Source organism: Trachemys scripta, chromosome 13 (genome assembly GCF_013100865.1).
Source record: "Trachemys scripta elegans isolate TJP31775 chromosome 13, CAS_Tse_1.0, whole genome shotgun sequence".
NCBI lineage: Eukaryota > Metazoa > Chordata > Testudines > Emydidae > Trachemys > Trachemys scripta.
This window is the reverse complement of record NC_048310.1, coordinates 11,728,752-11,747,542: the sequence shown is the minus strand read 5'-3', so window position 1 is coordinate 11,747,542 and position 18,791 is coordinate 11,728,752. Positions and strand designations below refer to the sequence as shown.

Here is an 18,791-nt window from a genome sequence, read left to right as displayed (position 1 = left end):
TGAGATACATGAAAGGTGGCTGTAGATACGTTTGGAAGGATGTTCACTGTAGTCAATCAGAGGTTCCATGATGTTATGTGCTTTTGAATCAAGAAATGACAGTGATTGCAATGGCTGTGTAGAATAGGACAGACAAAGGCAGTGGGGTTGTGAGGGCTAGGGAACCAGCACAGCCAATCCTTGAGGAGGCTGATGTCTAGTTCAGCAGTGTATGGAAGGGGGAGAGATGTAGTGCAGGACAGGACGGAAGTTTTTAAAGACATTCAGATGCCCTGCATAACTTTTATACATAAATCTCCATCTGTAGGCTCCCTCAAGTGTTAGGAAACCTGTATTTCTCGTAGCTAATCAAAAAATTTATGGGGTCACACTTTTAGAAAGAGTATTTTAAACTGCACCTGCAAAATTAGCATCCAGGTAAAAAGTGCATTGGAAATTGTCATTTGTTTGCACCAACGTGCACTTTTAGTGCATGGAGTGGCATATTGGTTTTGCCCTAACAGGTGTGCTATGTCATTTTTGTGGGTGCCTTTTGGAGGAGGCTTCTTTGGAAATGTGACTTTGTTTTGGTTCAGAGGGAAATATGAGATGATTAAATAGGGAAAAGGAGTTTTAGGTCTTCACTAGCTTATTTCATTTACTTTAGGTAATTTTAATTGTATTTATATTAAGAAGAGGCAGAGTTGCTCAGTGGATAGAGTGCTGACTGGGACTCAGCAGACCGGGGGGTCTGTTCCCAGCTCTGCCAGTGCCCTACTAGGTTCCCTTGGGCAAGTCACTTCACTTATCTGTGCCTCAGTTTCCCCATCTCTAATACGGGACATAATGATACTGACCTCTTTGTAAAAGCACTTTGAGAGCTATTGGTGAAAAATGCTTAGACGAGCCTTTAGGTATTATCATTTATTATTTATTAATCCCTTTAATGTGGGGGATTTGCTGAATGAAGTTGAATACTGTGTTGCCTGAGTTCTTCTGATGCTTGAATTTTACATTTTTAAAAGGATTTTGGTAAAAAGAGAAAATCAGTCAAAAACAACCAGGAGAGAAAAGCTGTTTTTTAATTGCCATGTGATATTGAATGGCTGTAGAGGGTAGGGTGGATAGGTCAAGTGTTCAGAGACCAAAAGCCATTCTTTACCATCAGTAAATTAGGATTGGTAGATTTTAAGGCCAGAAGGGACCATTAAGATCACCTAGGCTGACCTCCTGCATAATAATGCAGACTGTAGAATTTCACCCTGTAGTTCGCGTCTATCCCAGGATACTCACCACAATCAAGATATTCAGAAGAAATGAACGGCAAAGCTCCCACTGAGTGATCTTCTTTTTTTGTTCTCCTGCTAGATTCTGTGTTTGATGCTAGAATATAACATCATCGACAACAATGACACGCAGCTCCAGATCATCTCTACCCTGGAAAGCACGGACGTGGGAAAGAGAATGTATGAACAGCTGTGTGACAGGCAGAGGGAATTAAAAGAACTGGTATGTCACCCTGCATATGTTATTGCCACAGTACATAGCAGCCTGGACTCTCCAGAAATGGAGGTGCAAAGGAAAGACAACCAGGGTGTGCAGTTCCCTGTGAGCAGCAGAGTGGGAACTGTACTCAGAGGATTTCACTGTACATGTATCCCTAGTGTGATATTTCTCTGTGAGTTTGAGCACATATTATGCTCCTGTCTGGGATTCAATAACCTGTCTCCAATCAGCGTAAAGAACAATGGTGACATCTGACTGTACGTCGGATTGTCACATCCTGCTACCTTATTACACACAGGTGGCATTTGGGTTGCAGCACAGCCTGGCATTTTGAAGTGCTTAGAACTTCACATCATCGTCTTTGGGATGCAGCTTTAGTGCTTTGTTCAGTTCCCAGGTGATGGACCCGAGGCCTAAATCAAATGGTCTGACGAGTTCAAGCAGCATTAAAGCTTGTTAACAAGTTCCTCATGTTGAATTTCCTGGTTTTAAACACGAGAGTTACAAATTCAAAATGAATTTTGTCCGTTTTGCAGTGATTCCTCTTGGTCCTTCCAAACATCCTATCTCTTTTTACACACTCTGTCTCTCTCTCTCCACTCTGTCCAAAGAAAGAACGTGCCCAGGTTAACAATGATTTACTAAAATAAAATGAATGCTCTGACCAGCAGCAGAATCCTACCCTGTTCCTACATCTTAGCCCCGCTTCACAAGATTATTTCATCAATGAGGCTAACCTCATATTGCCTTGTTGAACCCAGGCAGAGCATTGCCTGATTGCACCAAAAAGCATCAAGTGCTCGAGCATGGAACTCGCTTCAGCAGCAGCAAACCTATCTTTGTTCCATTGATGCTGCATACTTTGAGAATAAATTCAGTCCACCTAGAAGAACAAGGCAAGATGGTGGGAGAACTGGCAAGAAGCTTAGGAACTGGGGCAGGGCGTGTTCTGGCTTAAAAACTTGCTGTATTCTGGTTGAGATCTGAAATGCGGACAATGGCCTGTGTAACCAAAGTATGTTCTCTGTTACAGCAAAGGAAAGGTGGTCCCACACGGTTAACACTGCCATCCAAATCCACAGTAAGTTAGTCTTGTTAATAGAAAAAATAGGCTTTGTCTTTCCTTTTTTAGATATACTGATGTACCGTTGTCACGGGCTGCACAGGGAGAGATTGGCCCCAGTAGTTTTGTCAGTCTAAAGGGCAGCCGTTCCATTGGGGATTCCACAAGTAAGGGGAAACTTGTGCTTTTAGGTCTGTGCAGCAGATTTTAGTGCCACTACAAGTGCGGCTTAGATTGTCAGATACGTATCCGTGCGTAGATTTGGAATTTACAGTAGAATCTGGTGTATGGATTTGAGGGAAGGATTTTACAGAAAACATAAGCAAACTTCAGGACGTCTGATTCTGGACTCTACATTTGAAAGTTTGAAACAGACAATCAGTTACAGTTGGCTACAATGACCTACCCCTTGATTAATCCCGGTGAAGTCAGTTAATTGAGCTGAGCAGAATTGGGACCTAGAATTTGAAATGGAATAGACTTTGGATCTGGGTAAATAACATATCTTGTGGGTAATCTGACAATGAATCCCACGGCTTCCATCATAATACACTTGCAAAGAAGATTTTGTTGTAATGTTAGACTCAGCTGGGTTCATTTTTCAAGGGTTTATGAGGCAATGCTGACACAAGTGTTCAGCTTTGCCAAACAAGCAACCATGCAGAGTAGTTCTGGTTTATTGCTATAAACATGCGGCACAATTGTGCAACTCTTGCTGGCCAGCATATCAGTCAGGTTACTGCAGCTGGTGGCAGACCGAGTATTCTCCGGTTTATCACACTGATATTTGCTTTCAGGATGCAGACCTGGCCCGGTTATTAAGTTCGGGATCCTTTGGAAATTTGGAAAACCTCAGCCTGGCCTTCACCAATGTAACGAGTGCCTGTGCTGAGCACCTCATCAAACTGCCTTCGCTCAAGCAGCTGAACCTGTGGTCAACTCAGGTACGTGTTTTGCAGACAGAAGGACTGAGACGGAAGCAGTGCTGACTAATTCTGAAATTGCAGGTTATGTCATTGTGAGAAGAATGTGAGTTCTGATGCGTGAAGAGGCCTCCTTAGAATGCATTTGCCTTCCTGCTATTTTTATATGCTGGTTTATGGCTTAGTCAACCATGTTTTCCTTATTTTAGAAGGCATATTGTCATCTCAGGGAGTAAGAACTGCAATGCAAAACTCTGCAAATATTTTCAGACGTTGAAATGAATTTCCTTTGGTCACATCACACCTCTTTAGTGATTGCTGCTTATCAACACTCGAGTGCTCCAGTCTTGACTTTGTCGAAACAAAATTTTAGATCATAAATGTCAGTGTGTTTGCCTCGGAAATGCTAGCGCTTTCATTTAGTTACGAAAGAGAGACAATTCCATGCTATTTATCTGACCAATCTCAATACAGTCTGTAGATAATGTTCAAGCTACTTGTGGTGAATCATCCATGAATCATGATGAATCCAGCATTTAAAAAACAAGAACAGAAGAGGGGGAAAAAATCAAATAATGAATGAATGTGAGGAAATTGCAATCAGCTGATGGTGATTTTTGTTAACAGAGAGGCCAAATTCATTAAATAAATTACCCTACATTTAACAAGAAGGGCATTTAAGATTTTATTTTTCTTTACATTCCGTGCTGGTTTTGGTCTCCAGGGTCCAATATTGAATAGATTTTGTCCCTGCAATATTAGCACCTCATGGTAGAGCTCACCAGAAATAGTGCATTGGTTCCCAATGTAGCTGTGCAACATTTCTGACTATTTCTCCTCAATATTTCACATGTTCATTTTTGCCATTTTGTTCTACAGAGTTTTGCAAACAACAAATGTCCCTTTTTTGGTGCAAAATTAGACAAAAAGTCTCACCAGAATGTTCAGACTTTTGATATGTGATTTCTGGAGATGCCTCTTGCTCAAAATGAGTTCATTTTTGTTGGACAAAGGAGTCTTATCTCTTGCACACACAAAAAAAAAAAGCACAAATTTTGGGGTGAAATAATCTTCTGGATTTTGTTTGTTTTGTTTTTTAAGTTGAAACGTGAGATTCCAAGTTTGGAGCCATTTTGCCTTTGATTTTGAATATCTTGTGCAGCAACATAGAATTTGGAAATAGCAGAGATCAGAGTCAATAAGACCATTGCCCTACCAATACTATATTGTTCCTGGCACCAAAGTAGCCAGCTAATGCTAATTGGTGTGATACAGTTGGGAACTGGGCTGAGACTGCCATACACCTATTTCACATAGACCGGGTGGGAGCTCTCTAATATAAGGGGCGCATTTTCAAAGGATTCAATCCAGTGAAGGAATGGCCTTGTAGATTGTAACTCAGGAAATCTGTTTTCAAATTGTGAAATACCAGAAACTTGTTTATGACATTGAGCAGGTGGAATGTGTATCTGTGAAATGTGGATAATACTTCCTTCACCCTTCTCTCTTGTCATCTGAGTGTGTAATAAAACTTCTGGGGTGGGGGGGGGAGTGTTTGACGTCTCCTATGCAGACCACGCCCTGGATATTCCGCATACCCAGCCAAGTTACTTGCAGAACAATATTCTACCTGTTTTTAATGGAGTTTGCTTGTGCCCGGCAGTTTGGAGATGCAGGTTTGCGGCTTCTCTCCGAACACCTCACCATGCTGCAAGTGCTCAACTTGTGTGAGACTCCCGTCACAGATGCTGGGCTGCTGGCACTGAGCTGTAAGTGACCCAAATACACTCGAGGGGGAATTTGTGTGGGCCAAAGACAAGGATTTCTGGGCTGCGCAATGATTAGAGAGAGGCAGGGGGGTGTCCAGGTTTGGCTTTCCATTGGCACAAGTAGCAAAAAAGGGGATCTGAATCTCCCGAGCCTGCAGGGATAGGTGCTGGATTTGGTGTCCCTCATGGGACCTTCCCCCCAGTAGTAATTCACCTCTACCTTATACTCAGGCCCACTGGTCTTAGACCTGCACCGCTTCCTTAATACTCCCCATTGTGGGTGTACCTCCGTTGGTGGGAGTGTGATCTTATGAAGAGTCAGAGAGGGAATGGCAAAGCCAAGATGGCACATGGAGCTGCATTATAAATCAGTTGGGCAGCTGAGCCTCTTGGGAGTGGACCAATTTTATATTCCCCGCTATGTTTTGTGTCTGTGGTTTTTGGGAGGGGAGACCCCAGCTTTAGTTAACATTCTAGGTAAAGAGGAACCTCTGAACTAGCCGTTCAGGATCCCACACAGGCTGAGAGCTGCATGAGAGGGCTGGGGAATCATAGATGCCAAGGTTTATGATAAACGTCATACACACTGCATGTAGAACTGTGACGTGCATCAGCAGCTGTCTGACGTCACAAGAGGTACCAGATGTGTCAATACCTGATGGCGTGGTGACTACCCAGGCAGAAAAGTCAGGTCAACAATATGCTGTAGCCTAAAATGAAATTAGATTGTGTGGATTGGTGATCAGCATATTCTCCTGCACAGTATAAACACCCCCACAGTGTGGACTGGTGTTAATCAAAATAACGCATAGGCAACCAGTGCTCTTGAGAATAAAAGCTGCAGTTCAGGGCAGTGCTTAAATCCCTCTGAAGTCAATGAGGCTTAAGCGCATGCATTAAAGGCCTTCCTGAACTGGGATCAATATGCCATTGCCCAGTTTTGAAGTTACGTATTTTATTCTTAATAACTGTGCCTATATAAACCACTCTTTGTATATGCATTGCCCTATGGATAAACCAGAATTAAGTGGTTAGAGATAGGCCAGCCCATAAATATCTCTCTGTATGTTTTCTTTTTTTAGCCATGAAAAGCCTGTGTAGCTTAAATATGAACAGCACCAAACTTTCAGCCGACACCTATGAAGATCTCAAGGTATTTCAGTTTTTGAAATCCATTTGTAAAAGTCAACCAGTAGTCTGTGAATACTGACAGCGTCCGCATGAAAATACTAAGACGTTGGATAGCCTAGGCCAGTATAATGTGTATCAAGGAAGTGGTGTCTTGAGTTTTCCGCTGGTATTGGGATTGGTGGCGGCATCTTTATATATTTTTGTCCTCATCATTGGTAATTGGTGGGGCAGCCTTTGGGGAGACCTTGTATTTCATCTACTTGAAAAAAGAGATGTTCTGTAGTCCAGTAGTCATGGAGAAATGGATGATCTGGAAACTCCAGAAGAAGAGGTGGACATTGCCTAAATTCAGATGTCTGTGTGGAGCATCTCAACAGAGCGTAACAAACCCAGGAAGGTTTAAGTCAGGAAAAGCACAGTGTGCAGCGTAAACTGTGGGTGTTTGGGGGGGGAAAGTGACTGCAGAAATAGCATTGGGAGGTTTTGTGTTTGTCTCTCAGTGACACCCACATCTAGTCTGCTGAACGTATAAGTAAAAAGTTGGGAATATGAAACTCAAGCTGGACTCTTTCTGGTTTATGTGCCATCAGAAATGAAATGTTCCTATTGCAGAATTTTTAATTGGGTCTATTAATGATGTACAAGCTAGAATAGATTCTAGTTCACTCTCCCAGAGCTGCGTGTGTCCTCTGGTGCTACCAGGATTAAAAGGAGTAGCAATTTAATTAGGAGATCTGACTCGGAATACGTACAGAAAATTAGACTGTTTGGGCAAAAAGGTGCCATTTTTACTTAGATGTTTATAAAGGCAGAACTCCTCTTTAAACAGAGCCCACCTGTGCACTGCCCCACACACCAAGTTTTGCCATGTTCAGAATTTGTTGTCCGCATTCTTCCAGGGACTTCATAGACAGTGTGATGTAATGCGCCGGAGTGGAGCAGGGATAGGGAAGCAGCCATGGGTGGATTCAGACAAGGGCTGTGTGAAGCGTGATGGTTCTGGTTCTCATGACTTCACACAGACTTTTCTTCATTTCGGTTTTGAGTGAGTCATGTCTCTGGAGATTTGTAAACTCAAAATGGAACACCTCGTTCCATCGACTTTTGTGTCAAAATCTTAGATTGTCTTAGGTTCACACAAAAAGGTCACAAACCTGGGCTGAGCTTTGAATTTGAGACAAGTCCTGGAACCAGCAGAATTTAAAAACTGCTTTGAGGATTCATTGCAAATGTACATCCTAGTTCTTGCTTTGGAGACAGAATTCACCTATAGACCTGATCACAGGGCCATTATCATGTGGTTTTTTCAGGGCTAGCTTTTCCAAACCTTAATGTGCATGTGCATCATAATTGTGCATGTAAAAAATTGCATCCCACTGCACACCTGATTTGTACATGCAGTTAACACATTTGCACTTGCATCGGGTACTTGCTTGAGCAAATTGTCATTTACTTGTCATGTACACACACAGTCATGGTCACTGACTATTGGGCCCTGAAAGAAACAACGCCCTCCTGAACATGGTCTGTTAAAATAAATTAGTTAAAAGAATCTCTGGTCCCACCCAGCCCCTGAGCTCTCCTGACAGTTTCTGTGGCTTTATAGTCACATTTTCCTGTTTTGGTTCTGCACTGCCCTGACGCTGCATGGCAAGACCCACACAAGCAAGTGATAATATGGGGCAAACAGCAAAACCTGCATGAAGTGTTGCCAATTTCACAAAATTAAGCAAGCTGATATAACAGATACACAAGTCATTTTCCCTCTGATCCCTTTTACTTCCATTCATCTGAGGGGACACTTGTAAAAGTAGTAGGGGAAAAAATCCAGACAGAGGGTGACTTTTTCAAAGAGAGAGAGCCAGCTTTCCTTTAGGCACTTGGTTTTGTATCCGTTGGGAATTCCGATTTCAAAGTGAGTATATTTCTGATTAAAAACCTTTCCTCCCCACCCCACGCGTCTTTGGGAGGATTCAGCCCCCAAACCCTTATAGCAATGATGACATTTCCTGTCCACCCCCCTCCGCCAGCGACACACTTGCGTGCACACAGACGCCCACGTATGTACTAGGCAGGCTGAGCCAGACAATAAATAAACACCCACAACTGAAGTCATTGCCTAACTGAAAAATTATTTGCTGGCAGAGTCTGTAGTGTTCTGACTAGCTCTTATCAAAATATACGTGCACATAAATCTTAACGCAGAGGTAATAATCACTCCTAGAAACTTCAACAACCCCGTAAGGCGCTAGTCTAATTAAGTGTTTGTTTTTAGAGAATTATACAATCGCAGTAAGAGACCATGGAAATGCAACTGACAAATAGCAACAACACAAAGAGCCTGAGTCTGATCTCACCTGCATCCGTAGAAATTGGGAGTAGCCCAGAGAAGTTGATGGAACTACACTTTAAGTGAGATCAGAATTAGACTAAAAGTCCTTAACAATTTTGGGGATCTTTATAATAAATTGTAGGGGTGAATGGGGAGGGAAATTAGGATACGAAGGGAGAAGTGTGTGATGCTGTGTATTTTATTATGCGACTACAGGAGTGTCAGCGGATTGCTTTTACAAATGTCATTTTAAGGTTTTACATACAGCAAGTTGTGTTAATTGGTTATAACCAGAACTAAAGACCAGGGTCTGGTCCTTATCTTGCATCTATATAATCCCATTGGCTCCAGTAGAGTTGCTCCTAATTTATATTGGTGTAACTGAGACCAGAACCAGGTCTCATATGTCTTTAAACTGGGTTTCTCATTGTTTCTTGAATAAGGCCTCAATCCATCAAGCAATTACACATGTGCTTAACTTTACAGGCAATAGGGCTCCTCATGTGCATAAATTAAGCACGTGCTTAAGTGTTCACAGGATCAGGGCCTTTCTGGGGTGGCTATTTGGTTTCGCTCATTGCACCAACCCTCATATTGTTCTGACAATGCAAACTTGTGAGAACCTCCAGTCTTATCAGTAATTCTGATTTTTTTCCCTCCCCTTTCAAAACAGGCTAAATTGCCCAACCTGAAAGAAGTGGACGTGCGCTACACCGAAGCCTGGTGAACTCTCTCTCTCTTTAGCTTCTGACAAGAAGAAAAAGATTTTAAAAACAAAACCAGAAAATAAAACAACTTTTGGCTAATACCTGTAGAGCAGTGAGTTCTGGGACTTCACTTCTAGCAGTTGTGGTTGTGAGATAGAGGAGTCGCTGTGTGTGGGGGAGGGTGAACTGAGCATGCCCAGACCCTGCCTAATTCTTTCGGCTTTGTAATTTCAAAATCAACATAATTTAAATTGGAAAAAAAAAAAAGACTTTGTAGCAGCAAGAGGATTCTAAAGAGTGGGAAAAACCCCATCCTTTGTGGATTTTATTTGCCTTTGTGTTTTATGCTGTGCGGAGGAAAAAAAACAGAATGCATCAATTTCTCATGGTTTTAATTGGGTTCCCTCAGCTGGAGTTCATCCATTAGGAACTCCTCCTCCTTCACCGTGTTTGTTCCAGGAAGGCAACCTGTAAAACATCAAGAGAAGATAAAAAAACAACCCACATGATTTGCATCTCTCCCTGTGTCCTTGCAATTGTTATGCAAAGTAATTTTGTTGTACATAAGATTTACATAATGCACCTATTTAAAAAAATGGTTCACAAATAACAGGTCTGGGACCTGTCTTTTATTTATGAATTGTTAATCCTTTTACCTATTTTTTTTTTTTTTTTTTTTTTTTCTTATTATTGTTTTATTAATTTTTTTGCTTTGTTGTTTTTTTTTTTTTAAGCCCTCCTTGAGGAATTGCCTGTTAGTAGTGCATACCGTACTATAATCTATCTCTGTGTCAGAACCCTCGCTCCACTGCATTTCTGATTTAAAAATGCCTCTAACATCATGCAGTCAGAAGGAAAATATATAAAAAGAGGGGGTGAAGGGAGAGGCGCAGGTATTAATAAAAGACATAAATTTTATTCCTGAAAGACTGAAATCTTTCTCTTAGCCTTTTCAAGCCATATCAGGGTTAGGCTTTGGGTGGGGGCAGGGAAACGGTGTCAGTCATTTTGCCAATGAGATATTTACAAAACTTGGTAAATTTCACAAGTCACCTCTGTCATTTTCTGTTTACGTCCAATATTTCAAACAAAAGTTCTCCTGGAATTTCGTGCATAAGCTTTTTCTTTCCCCCTTTCCTTTCATCATGCACGCATTGTTTTGCATGTTCCTCTTGGGAGAGTAAAAAATAACATTGTCGCTGATCTAATGGCTCTGCCCTGTCTGTACATGTGACCACTACTTTCCAAATCTCTTTTCTCCCCCCCCCCCCCCACAATTGCTTAAAAAATGATAAACAAAAATTGTGGTTTCTTTTATAAATATGCTGTTGGCTTTTTTTCATAATGAGCCTTTGTTGTACAGAGCAGCTTGGTTTTTTTTAAATGTTTTCTTTCAGTTTAGCACTGTTATTTTATTCTTGAGCACCTCAAGATTTAACATACAGCCAATGTAATTTTTTTATATATAAATATATATAAATATATATATAATCTTCAATGGAAGCCAGGCTTTTGTTGCAGGGGTGGTTTGTTTGGGGGGCTTTTTATTTTATGGGGGCGGGGTTGTTTTTTTTTTACTTTGTTGCTAGATAGATTACCCCTGCCCAAATATTCTTACCAAAAAAAAAAAAAAGAGAGAGAGAGAGAACAATTGGTTTAAGTCTTAACTCACTTAGTGTGCCAGGTATTTTTTTTCCTCTCAAATCCCAAACCTGTATAAGAACACAGCACGGGAAGAAAAGAATAAAATAAATAAAAGAAAAATTATGCCAACGTTTTTCCTTAGCACTGTTGCTTTTACCAATGGTTTACTACTGTTCTGTAGCTGTGTACAAAGAGATGTGAAATAATTTCAGGCAAAAATAAACTGTAAGTGAATATCTTTTAGCTGCATGCTTTGTGCTTTTTTTGACTAAAGCTCTCGCACTGGCTGGTGGCAGGGGAATATCTCTGATACTTCCAGGAGATGAAGAATGGCTTTGTGTTGAGGCACTGGACTGGGTCTTAGCAGATCTGAGTTCAATAACCTGCTCTGCCACAAATTTCTTTGCCTCAGTTCCTGCTCTGGTAAGATAACACCTGTGTTGTCTATATATAAATTGTAAGCTTTTTGAGGTGGGACAGTTTCTTATTCTGTGTATGTACAGCGCCTAACACAATGGAGCCTCACTCTCACTTTGGGCTTCTCAGCACTTCTGCAATAAAAACAATAACAATAATAAAGGTGATTGACATCAATAGAAGAGCCTAAGTAGATAGAACATAACCAGCAAGTCAAACTATAAGGTTAGAGCACTGTGCTGGGACTCAGGAGACGGGAGCTTCTATTCCCAGCTCTGCCACTGGTTTGCTAGGCGACCTTGGGCAAATCACTTCACCGGCTGCTTGTCTCAATTTCCTCATCTGTAAAATGGGGATAATGATACTGACCTCTTTTGTAAAGCGCTTTGAGATCTACTGATGCAAAGTGCTAGATAAGAGCTATGCAGTGGTGGTGTAATTGTGTTGGTCCCAGGATGATATTACTTGGGCCAATAAAAGATATTACCTCACCCTCCTTGTCTCTCTATGTAAGAGCTAGGCATTATTATAAGAATTAGAGGCTGCACTTACATTGCTTTGTTTTATTACTGGTCTTTGTATGGATTAGTCCTTGTGAAAGCTGACTGACCACTCTGGAGGCTGGGTGCAGCCCGAGAAGTAGTAGTGCCAGCTTTCCTCACCACCTCCAGCCTTAACCTGGGGGCGGGCCCTGTAGAGCTGAGAGGATAGTTAAGTCTCCATGCCGGTTCAATCCTTGGCACCTCCAGTAGAACTGATTATCGGCTGAAGCATTCCTAATACACACACACACACACGCACAACTGTGGGCTGCTATCACAGGAGCAGCTGTATGGGTGGATTTTTGAGATGGGGGCACCACACTGAGAGTGCCAAATTCAATTCACATAGGGCACCAGACAGCTTTTGGATGGAAACAACTTTCAGCTATTACCAACCTTGGTTGGCTTTGAATTGGTGACTTATGGGTGACAGACTCACATATGAGTTCCCTAAGCCAACCATCCAGTCCCTAACCCAGGTCTTCTCTACACACACCTGGCAAATAGCTCCTGAGGGGCACTCAAAGCAGGGAGCCCTGGAAACACTGCGGCATTTCCGGCCCCAGAGCGCGCTGCTCATAAATTGGAGATAAGCTTCAGGAAAGCATCCAAAAGGACTCTGATCCTGTGGAGATTTGCCCATCGTCGCAGATAACCCACCACACAGCGTGCGGGCAGGATGCAAGCAAAGCATCCAACCATGGCCTCACAAAGGCAGTGCCACGTCTAGACAATTATCAAACCCTTCTTGCCTCTAGTGAACCCGGCTTCCCCGCAGCCTCACTCTCCCCTCGGCTAGTGCTTCCAAGTTCCTTCCGAGTCAGTTACTGCTCAGAAAGGCCGTAAGAGCCGGGTGTGCAAACCTACCTTATTCCACAGCTCAGACTGTACACAACTGAAGAAGAGGTGTTTTGAGAATCGTCCCCCCCTAACTGGGGAAGCACAGGCTGGACAGCGATGTACCGAAATGGAGAAATCGGACCTTCTCCTCTTCCCACTGAATAAATGGGAGCTTTGCCGTGGGCTTCGCTCTGTGACCCAGGAGTGGCCAACCCCTCCATCCCTAAGCGCCATGAAAAAGACTTGCTGGAGGGTGGGAGTTGTGTGTTTGCAGATGGGAAAGGACTTGGGATTCATGCAGCTGTGGATGGGGGAGGGGCTGCATGTTTGCAGCTCGGGGGGTGGGGGGAGGCTGGTCCAGTGTTTCCAGTGGGGAGGTGGTGTCTACGAGGCTGCATCTACCAGGAAGTGGTGTGCTAGTGAGCTCCAGCTGGGGTGGGAGCTCATGGGGGGACCCTGCTGGGCGAATCCATGAAGCAGCATTTCAGAAAAGTTTCCCAAAACCCTTTCATCTCAAGGCAGCTGAAAGAGCAAACCCGGGGCGAGCAAAGCCAAGCTGCTGTGTGATGCGTTTTATAGTCCTCCCTGGCGATCTACTGGATCTGTTGGTCTCTGAGTGAAAGAAAGCCACGCAGTCTAGCTGCCAGAACCTAGTGACCTGAGCACTGGATGGGAGCCAGGAACCCTGGTGTTCTGATCCATGCTCTGACAAAGCCTTCCTGGGCGGCCTTGGGGCAGGCATCTCCTGTCGCTGTCCCCATGGACTGTGCCAGAATTAGACCCCACGTTTCCTTCTCAGCCACCGGTCTAGCTCTGAAATCACTAGTAGGTGAGTATGCTGAGGGTGAGTGTAATCCTCCAAGTACCTTCCCCCTCACCCAGATGTCCCTGCCTTCGCCTCTCCATCTCCTGGGAGAGCCCCCACACCTGACAGTGTGTGTCCTACTTACTCATGGGCTGGCCTGGCTTCACTGAGTCTCTCTGGGCTCATTACCTCGAGTCCCCAGGACCATCCTGCTGATGTAGACTCGCTTCCTTCCTGAGGGAGCGGGTGGACCTGACAGCTCAGCTTGCGGGGGTGGGGAGGGATCCAACAGGGGCTAGGCAGTGTCACTCCAGCCTCACTGCAGACAAGAGCGTAACCTGACTTTCCTTCTAGCTGCCCGGGATGACTTCCTAGCACAATGACCCATAGCATCTGCTCCCGAGTCCCAGGAGAAGTAGCCTGTCCCCAGAGGCCAGGGGAATTAGCTATAGTAGTTTCCTAAGGGAGAAAAGCAGCTGCAATTTCCCTCTGAAAGCTGGAATACGGGTGGTTATTTTCATAGGATTTCACTAACTGCTCCTCACACTTTTTTCCTTGGTAGTCTCAGGGAGAGCTCCATGCTTGTGGCCTTACTCATCCTGCTCCTTCAACACGGTGCTGATGTGCAAAGCAGAATCTTACACGAGCATCTGAATAAAGCGTTTGCTTTTCTAAAGGGTGCAAAGTGCTGCTGGGCATGGCCACTTGTCTCACAAAGCGCCCGGGCGAAGGTGGCTTGGATTACAAACCATGTGCTTCACATACTGCGAGAAGACCATTTGCTTATTAACCGCTCCAGCTTTTGCTGATTTAGAAAGGCGGCACATGCACCCAGATTTCAGCAGCCTGAACTGCCTCGCTGGCATTTTGAGAAGATGGAAATGTGGCCATCACATGCCGGAGCCTAAGGACTCAGGAGAGTCAAGGCAGTGTACTGCTATCTAGGAGACTTTTACCAAACTGGTAATATTCACTAGTAGACAGAACAAAAGGCTGGGAATCCTGAGACCTGAGTTTTATATTCCAGGTCTCTCTGTGTGTGTGTGTGTGTGTGTGTGTGTGTGTGTGTGTGTGTGTGTGTGTGAGAGAGAGAGAGACAGAGACTTTGAGCAAGTCACTTCTCTATGTACCTCAGTTTCCCCATCTGAAGAATAAATGATTCTCCCCCCCCCTTTTTTTTTTATAAAGCGCTTTCAGACCAGTAATTGCTCATTCATGATGATTCATCTCTTTCCCCCAGGCTGGCAAGTCAAATAAAAACCAAAAGAAGCTAGAATGATGACAAATCTGTAATTAAACGGAGGGATATCTGTGGTCTCGATAACTTTTCAGTAGTCATGTCTGTGCAAGTTGCCTTTGGCATCCAGCCAGTGACAACGGCAAAGAAACTATCTTAGAACTTTCCAGTGATCACACCAGGTTAGTTATTGTCAGATCTGGCAAATAGCGGGAGGGTTGTGCAAATGGACTAATCAGAGCTGACATCGCGCGCAGCTCTTATTGATGAGATTTCCGGCTGGTGTTAGCACTGCATTCTGCCTCCTTAAAATTCCCTCTGCAGTTTCAGTTGGGTATGGTTGTGACGTGATTCATAGTCTTTATAGAAATATGCTTATGATTTTAATACGACATAACTAAGATATATTTTCTGCAAGATGGCTCATGTTAAGATATCATTGGAAGAGTTATAATTTACCAAATGTGATTATCCAATTTGTCTACATGTATCATTTTTGTATCTGGAGTTAGGAATATTGACTATGTAACAAAGGCTTCCCGCCTTATGTAAATTCAATTTAAGGCTGAGGACGGGGAGTAAGGCAAACAGGACTCTTCTCCATTGCCTTCCTGCCCAAGAAGAAAGACAGCTGAAAGTACCTGAAGAGACAAAGGAACTGAGCGGCAGGAAAGGCAAGGGCTGAGTCCAGACTAAGGGTATGTCTACACTGCGAAATTAGGTCGAATTTATAGAAATCGGTTTTATACAGTCGATTGTGTGTGGCCCCACATAAAATGCTCTAAGTGCATTAAGTCGGTGGACCGCGTCCACAGTACCGAGGCTAGCGTTGACTTCCGGAGCATTGCACTGTGGGTAGCTATCCCACAATTCCCACAGTCTCCGCTGCCCATTGGAATTCTGGGTTGAGATCCCAATGCCTGATGATGCAAAAACAGTGTCGCGGGGGGGTTGGGTACATGTCGTCAGGCCCCTCCCCCTCCGTCAGAGCAATGGCAGACAATCGATTCGCGCCTTTTTACCTGGGTTACCTGTGCAGACAACATACCAAGGCAAGCATGGAGCCTGCTCAGCTCAGCTCAGCTCACTGTCACCATATGTCATCTGGGTGCCGGCAGACATGGTACTGCATTGCTACACAGCAGCAGTTAATTGCCTTTTGGAAGTAGACGGTGCAGTCTGACTGGTAGCCGTCATCGGCTATCTGGGTGCCGGCAGACGTGGTACTGCATTGCTACACAGCAGCAGTTAATTGCCTTTTGGCAGTAGACGGTGCAGTACAACTGGTAGCCATCATCGGCTATCTGGGTGCTGGCAGACGTGGGGCTGCATTGCTATACAGCAGCAGCTCCTTGCCTTTTGGCAGTAGATGGTGTATTACGATTGATATCCCTCATCGTCATATTCCTCAGTGAGTTCGATCAGAGGCACCTGGGCAGACATGTTTTGTCTCCTGGAGACTTAGTCCTGCCGGCAGTCCTATTGAACCATCTTGACAATGATGGCTAGCAGTCGTAGTACAGCATCTTCTGCCAAGCACCCAGAAGATGCCGATGGCTATCAGTCATGCTGCACCGTCTGCTGCCAGCTTAAGATGTAAAAAATAGATGGAGCAGATTTGTTCTGTATTCATTTGCTTCCCTCTCCGTCCGTGAAATCAACGGCCTGCTAAACCCAGGGTTTTAAGTTCAATCTTTGGGGGGCCCATTCTGTGTGACAGTTGTTTGTGTTTCTCCCTGATGCACAGCCACCTTTGTTGATTTTAATTCCCTGTACCTGTAAGCCATGTCGTCACTCGCCCCTCCCTCCCTCCGTCAGACAATAGTTTCGCGCCTTTTTTTTTCAGCCCAGACGCCATAGCACTGGGATGATGGAGCCCGCTCAGATCACCGCAGCAATTATGAGCACTATGAACATCACGCGCATTGTCCTGGAGTATATGCAGAGCCAGAACATGCCAAAGCAAAACTTGGCGAGGAGGCGATTGCAGCGCAGTGACGAGAGTGATGAGGAAATTGACATAGACATAGACCTCTCACAAAGTACAGGCCCCAGCAATGTGCAAATCATGGTGTGGAATGCCGATTCTGGGCCTGGGAAACAAGCACAGACTGGTGGGACCGCATCGTGTTGCAGGTGTGGGACGATTCCCAGTGGCTACGAAACTTTCGCATGCATAAGGGCACTTTCATGGAACTTTGTGACTTGCTTTCCCCTGCCCTGAAGTGCCAGAATACTAGGATGAGAGCAGCCCTCACAGTTGAGAAGCGATTGGCAATAGCCCTATGGAAGCTTGCAACGCCAGACAGCTACTGGTCAGTCGGGAATCAATTTGGAGTGGACAAATCTACTGTGGGGGCTGCTGTGATCCAAGTAGCCAACGCAATCAAAGACCTGCTGATATCAAGGGTAGTGACTCTGGGAAACGTGCAGATCATAGTGGATGACTTTGCTGCAATGGGATTCCCAAACTGTGTTGGGGCGATAGACGGAATCCATATCCCTATCTTGTCACCGGAGCAACAAGCCACCGAGTACATAAACCGCAAGGAGTACTTTTCAATGCTGCTGCAAGCCCTGGTGGATCACAAGGGACGTTTCACCAACATCAACGTGGGATGACCGGGAAAGGTACATGATGCTCGCGTCTTCAGGAACTCTGGTCTGTTTCAAAAGCTGGAGGGAAGGGACTTTCTTCCCGGACCAGAAAATAACTGTTGGGGATGTTGAAATGCCTATCGTTATCCTTGGGGACCCAGCCTACCCCTTAATGCCATGGCTCATGAAGCCGTACACAGGCAGCCTGGACAGTAGTCAGGACCTGTTCAATTATAGGCTGAGCAAGTGCTGAATGGTGGTGGAATGTGCATTTGGACGTTTAAAAGCGCGCTGGCGCAGTTTACTGACTCGGATAGACCTCAGCGAAGCCAATATTCCAATTGTTATTGCTACTTGCTGTGCATTCCACAATATCTGTGAGAGTAAGGGGGAAACATTTATGGTGGGGTGGGAGGTTGAGGCAAATCGCCTGGCTGCTGATTATGCGCAGCCAGACACAGGGCAGTTAGAAGAGTACAGCAGGGCGCGGTGCGCATCAGAGAAGCTTTGAAAACCAGTTTTGTGACTAGCCAGGCCACGGTGTGAAACTTGTTTGTTTCTCCTTGATGAACCTTCCCCTCCACCCCACCCCCCCCGGTTCACTCTACTTCCCTGTAAACTAACCACCCTCCCCCTCCCCCCTTCGAGCACCGCTTGCAGAGGCAATAAAGTCATTGTTACTTCACATTCATGCATTCTTTATTAATTCATCACACAACTAGGGGGATAACTGCCAAGGTAGCCTGGGAGGGTTGGGGGAGGAGGGAAGGAAAAGGGAAGGAAAAGGACACACTGCAGTTTAAAACTTTAAAACTTTAAGACTTATTGAAGGCCAGCCTTCCGATGCTCGGGCAATCATCTGGGGTGGAGTGGCTGGGTGGCCGGAGGCCCCCCACTGCGTTCTTGGGCGTCTGGCTGAGGAGGCTATGGAACTTGGGGAGGAGGGCTGTTGGTTACACAGGGGCTGTAGCAGTGGTCTCTGCTCCTGCTGCCTTTCCTGCAGCTCAACCATATGCTGGAGCATTTCAGTTTGATGCTCCAGCAGCCGGAGCATCGACTCTTGCCTTCTGTCAGCAAGCTGACGCCACCTATCCTCTTCAGCCCGTCACTTGCTCTCTTCAGCCCTCGATTCAGCCCACCACCTCTCCTCTCGTTCATATTGTGCTTTTTTGCACTCTGACATTGACTGCCTCCACGCATTCTGCTGTGTTCTGTCAGCCTGGGAGGACATCTGGAGCTCAGAGAACATATCATCCCAAGTCCACCATTTTCTCCTTCTAATCTTCACTAGCCTCTGT

At 44.7% G+C, this 18,791-nt stretch overlaps 1 protein-coding gene across 4 annotated transcripts in view; it reads left to right on the top strand.

The window, feature by feature from the left end:
* The window catches only part of CMIP (c-Maf inducing protein), a 174,635-nt gene extending 164,528 nt beyond the window's left edge, over window positions 1–10,107 (top strand). For 2 of the 4 annotated variants that reach the window (XM_034788074.1, XM_034788073.1), the window contains exons 16-21: window positions 1,348–1,488; window positions 2,519–2,566; window positions 3,346–3,492; window positions 5,135–5,240; window positions 6,323–6,393; window positions 9,377–10,107. In XM_034788074.1, the coding sequence (XP_034643965.1) occupies window positions 1,348–1,488; window positions 2,519–2,566; window positions 3,346–3,492; window positions 5,135–5,240; window positions 6,323–6,393; window positions 9,377–9,430 (567 nt within the window). In that variant the 3' untranslated portion in view covers window positions 9,431–10,107. The remainder of the gene's footprint in view (window positions 1–1,347; window positions 1,489–2,518; window positions 2,567–3,345; window positions 3,493–5,134; window positions 5,241–6,322; window positions 6,394–9,376) is intronic. The other 2 variants (XM_034788076.1, XM_034788075.1) reach the window with 1 other exon arrangement.
* Window positions 10,108–18,791: the final 8,684 nt, after the last annotated feature.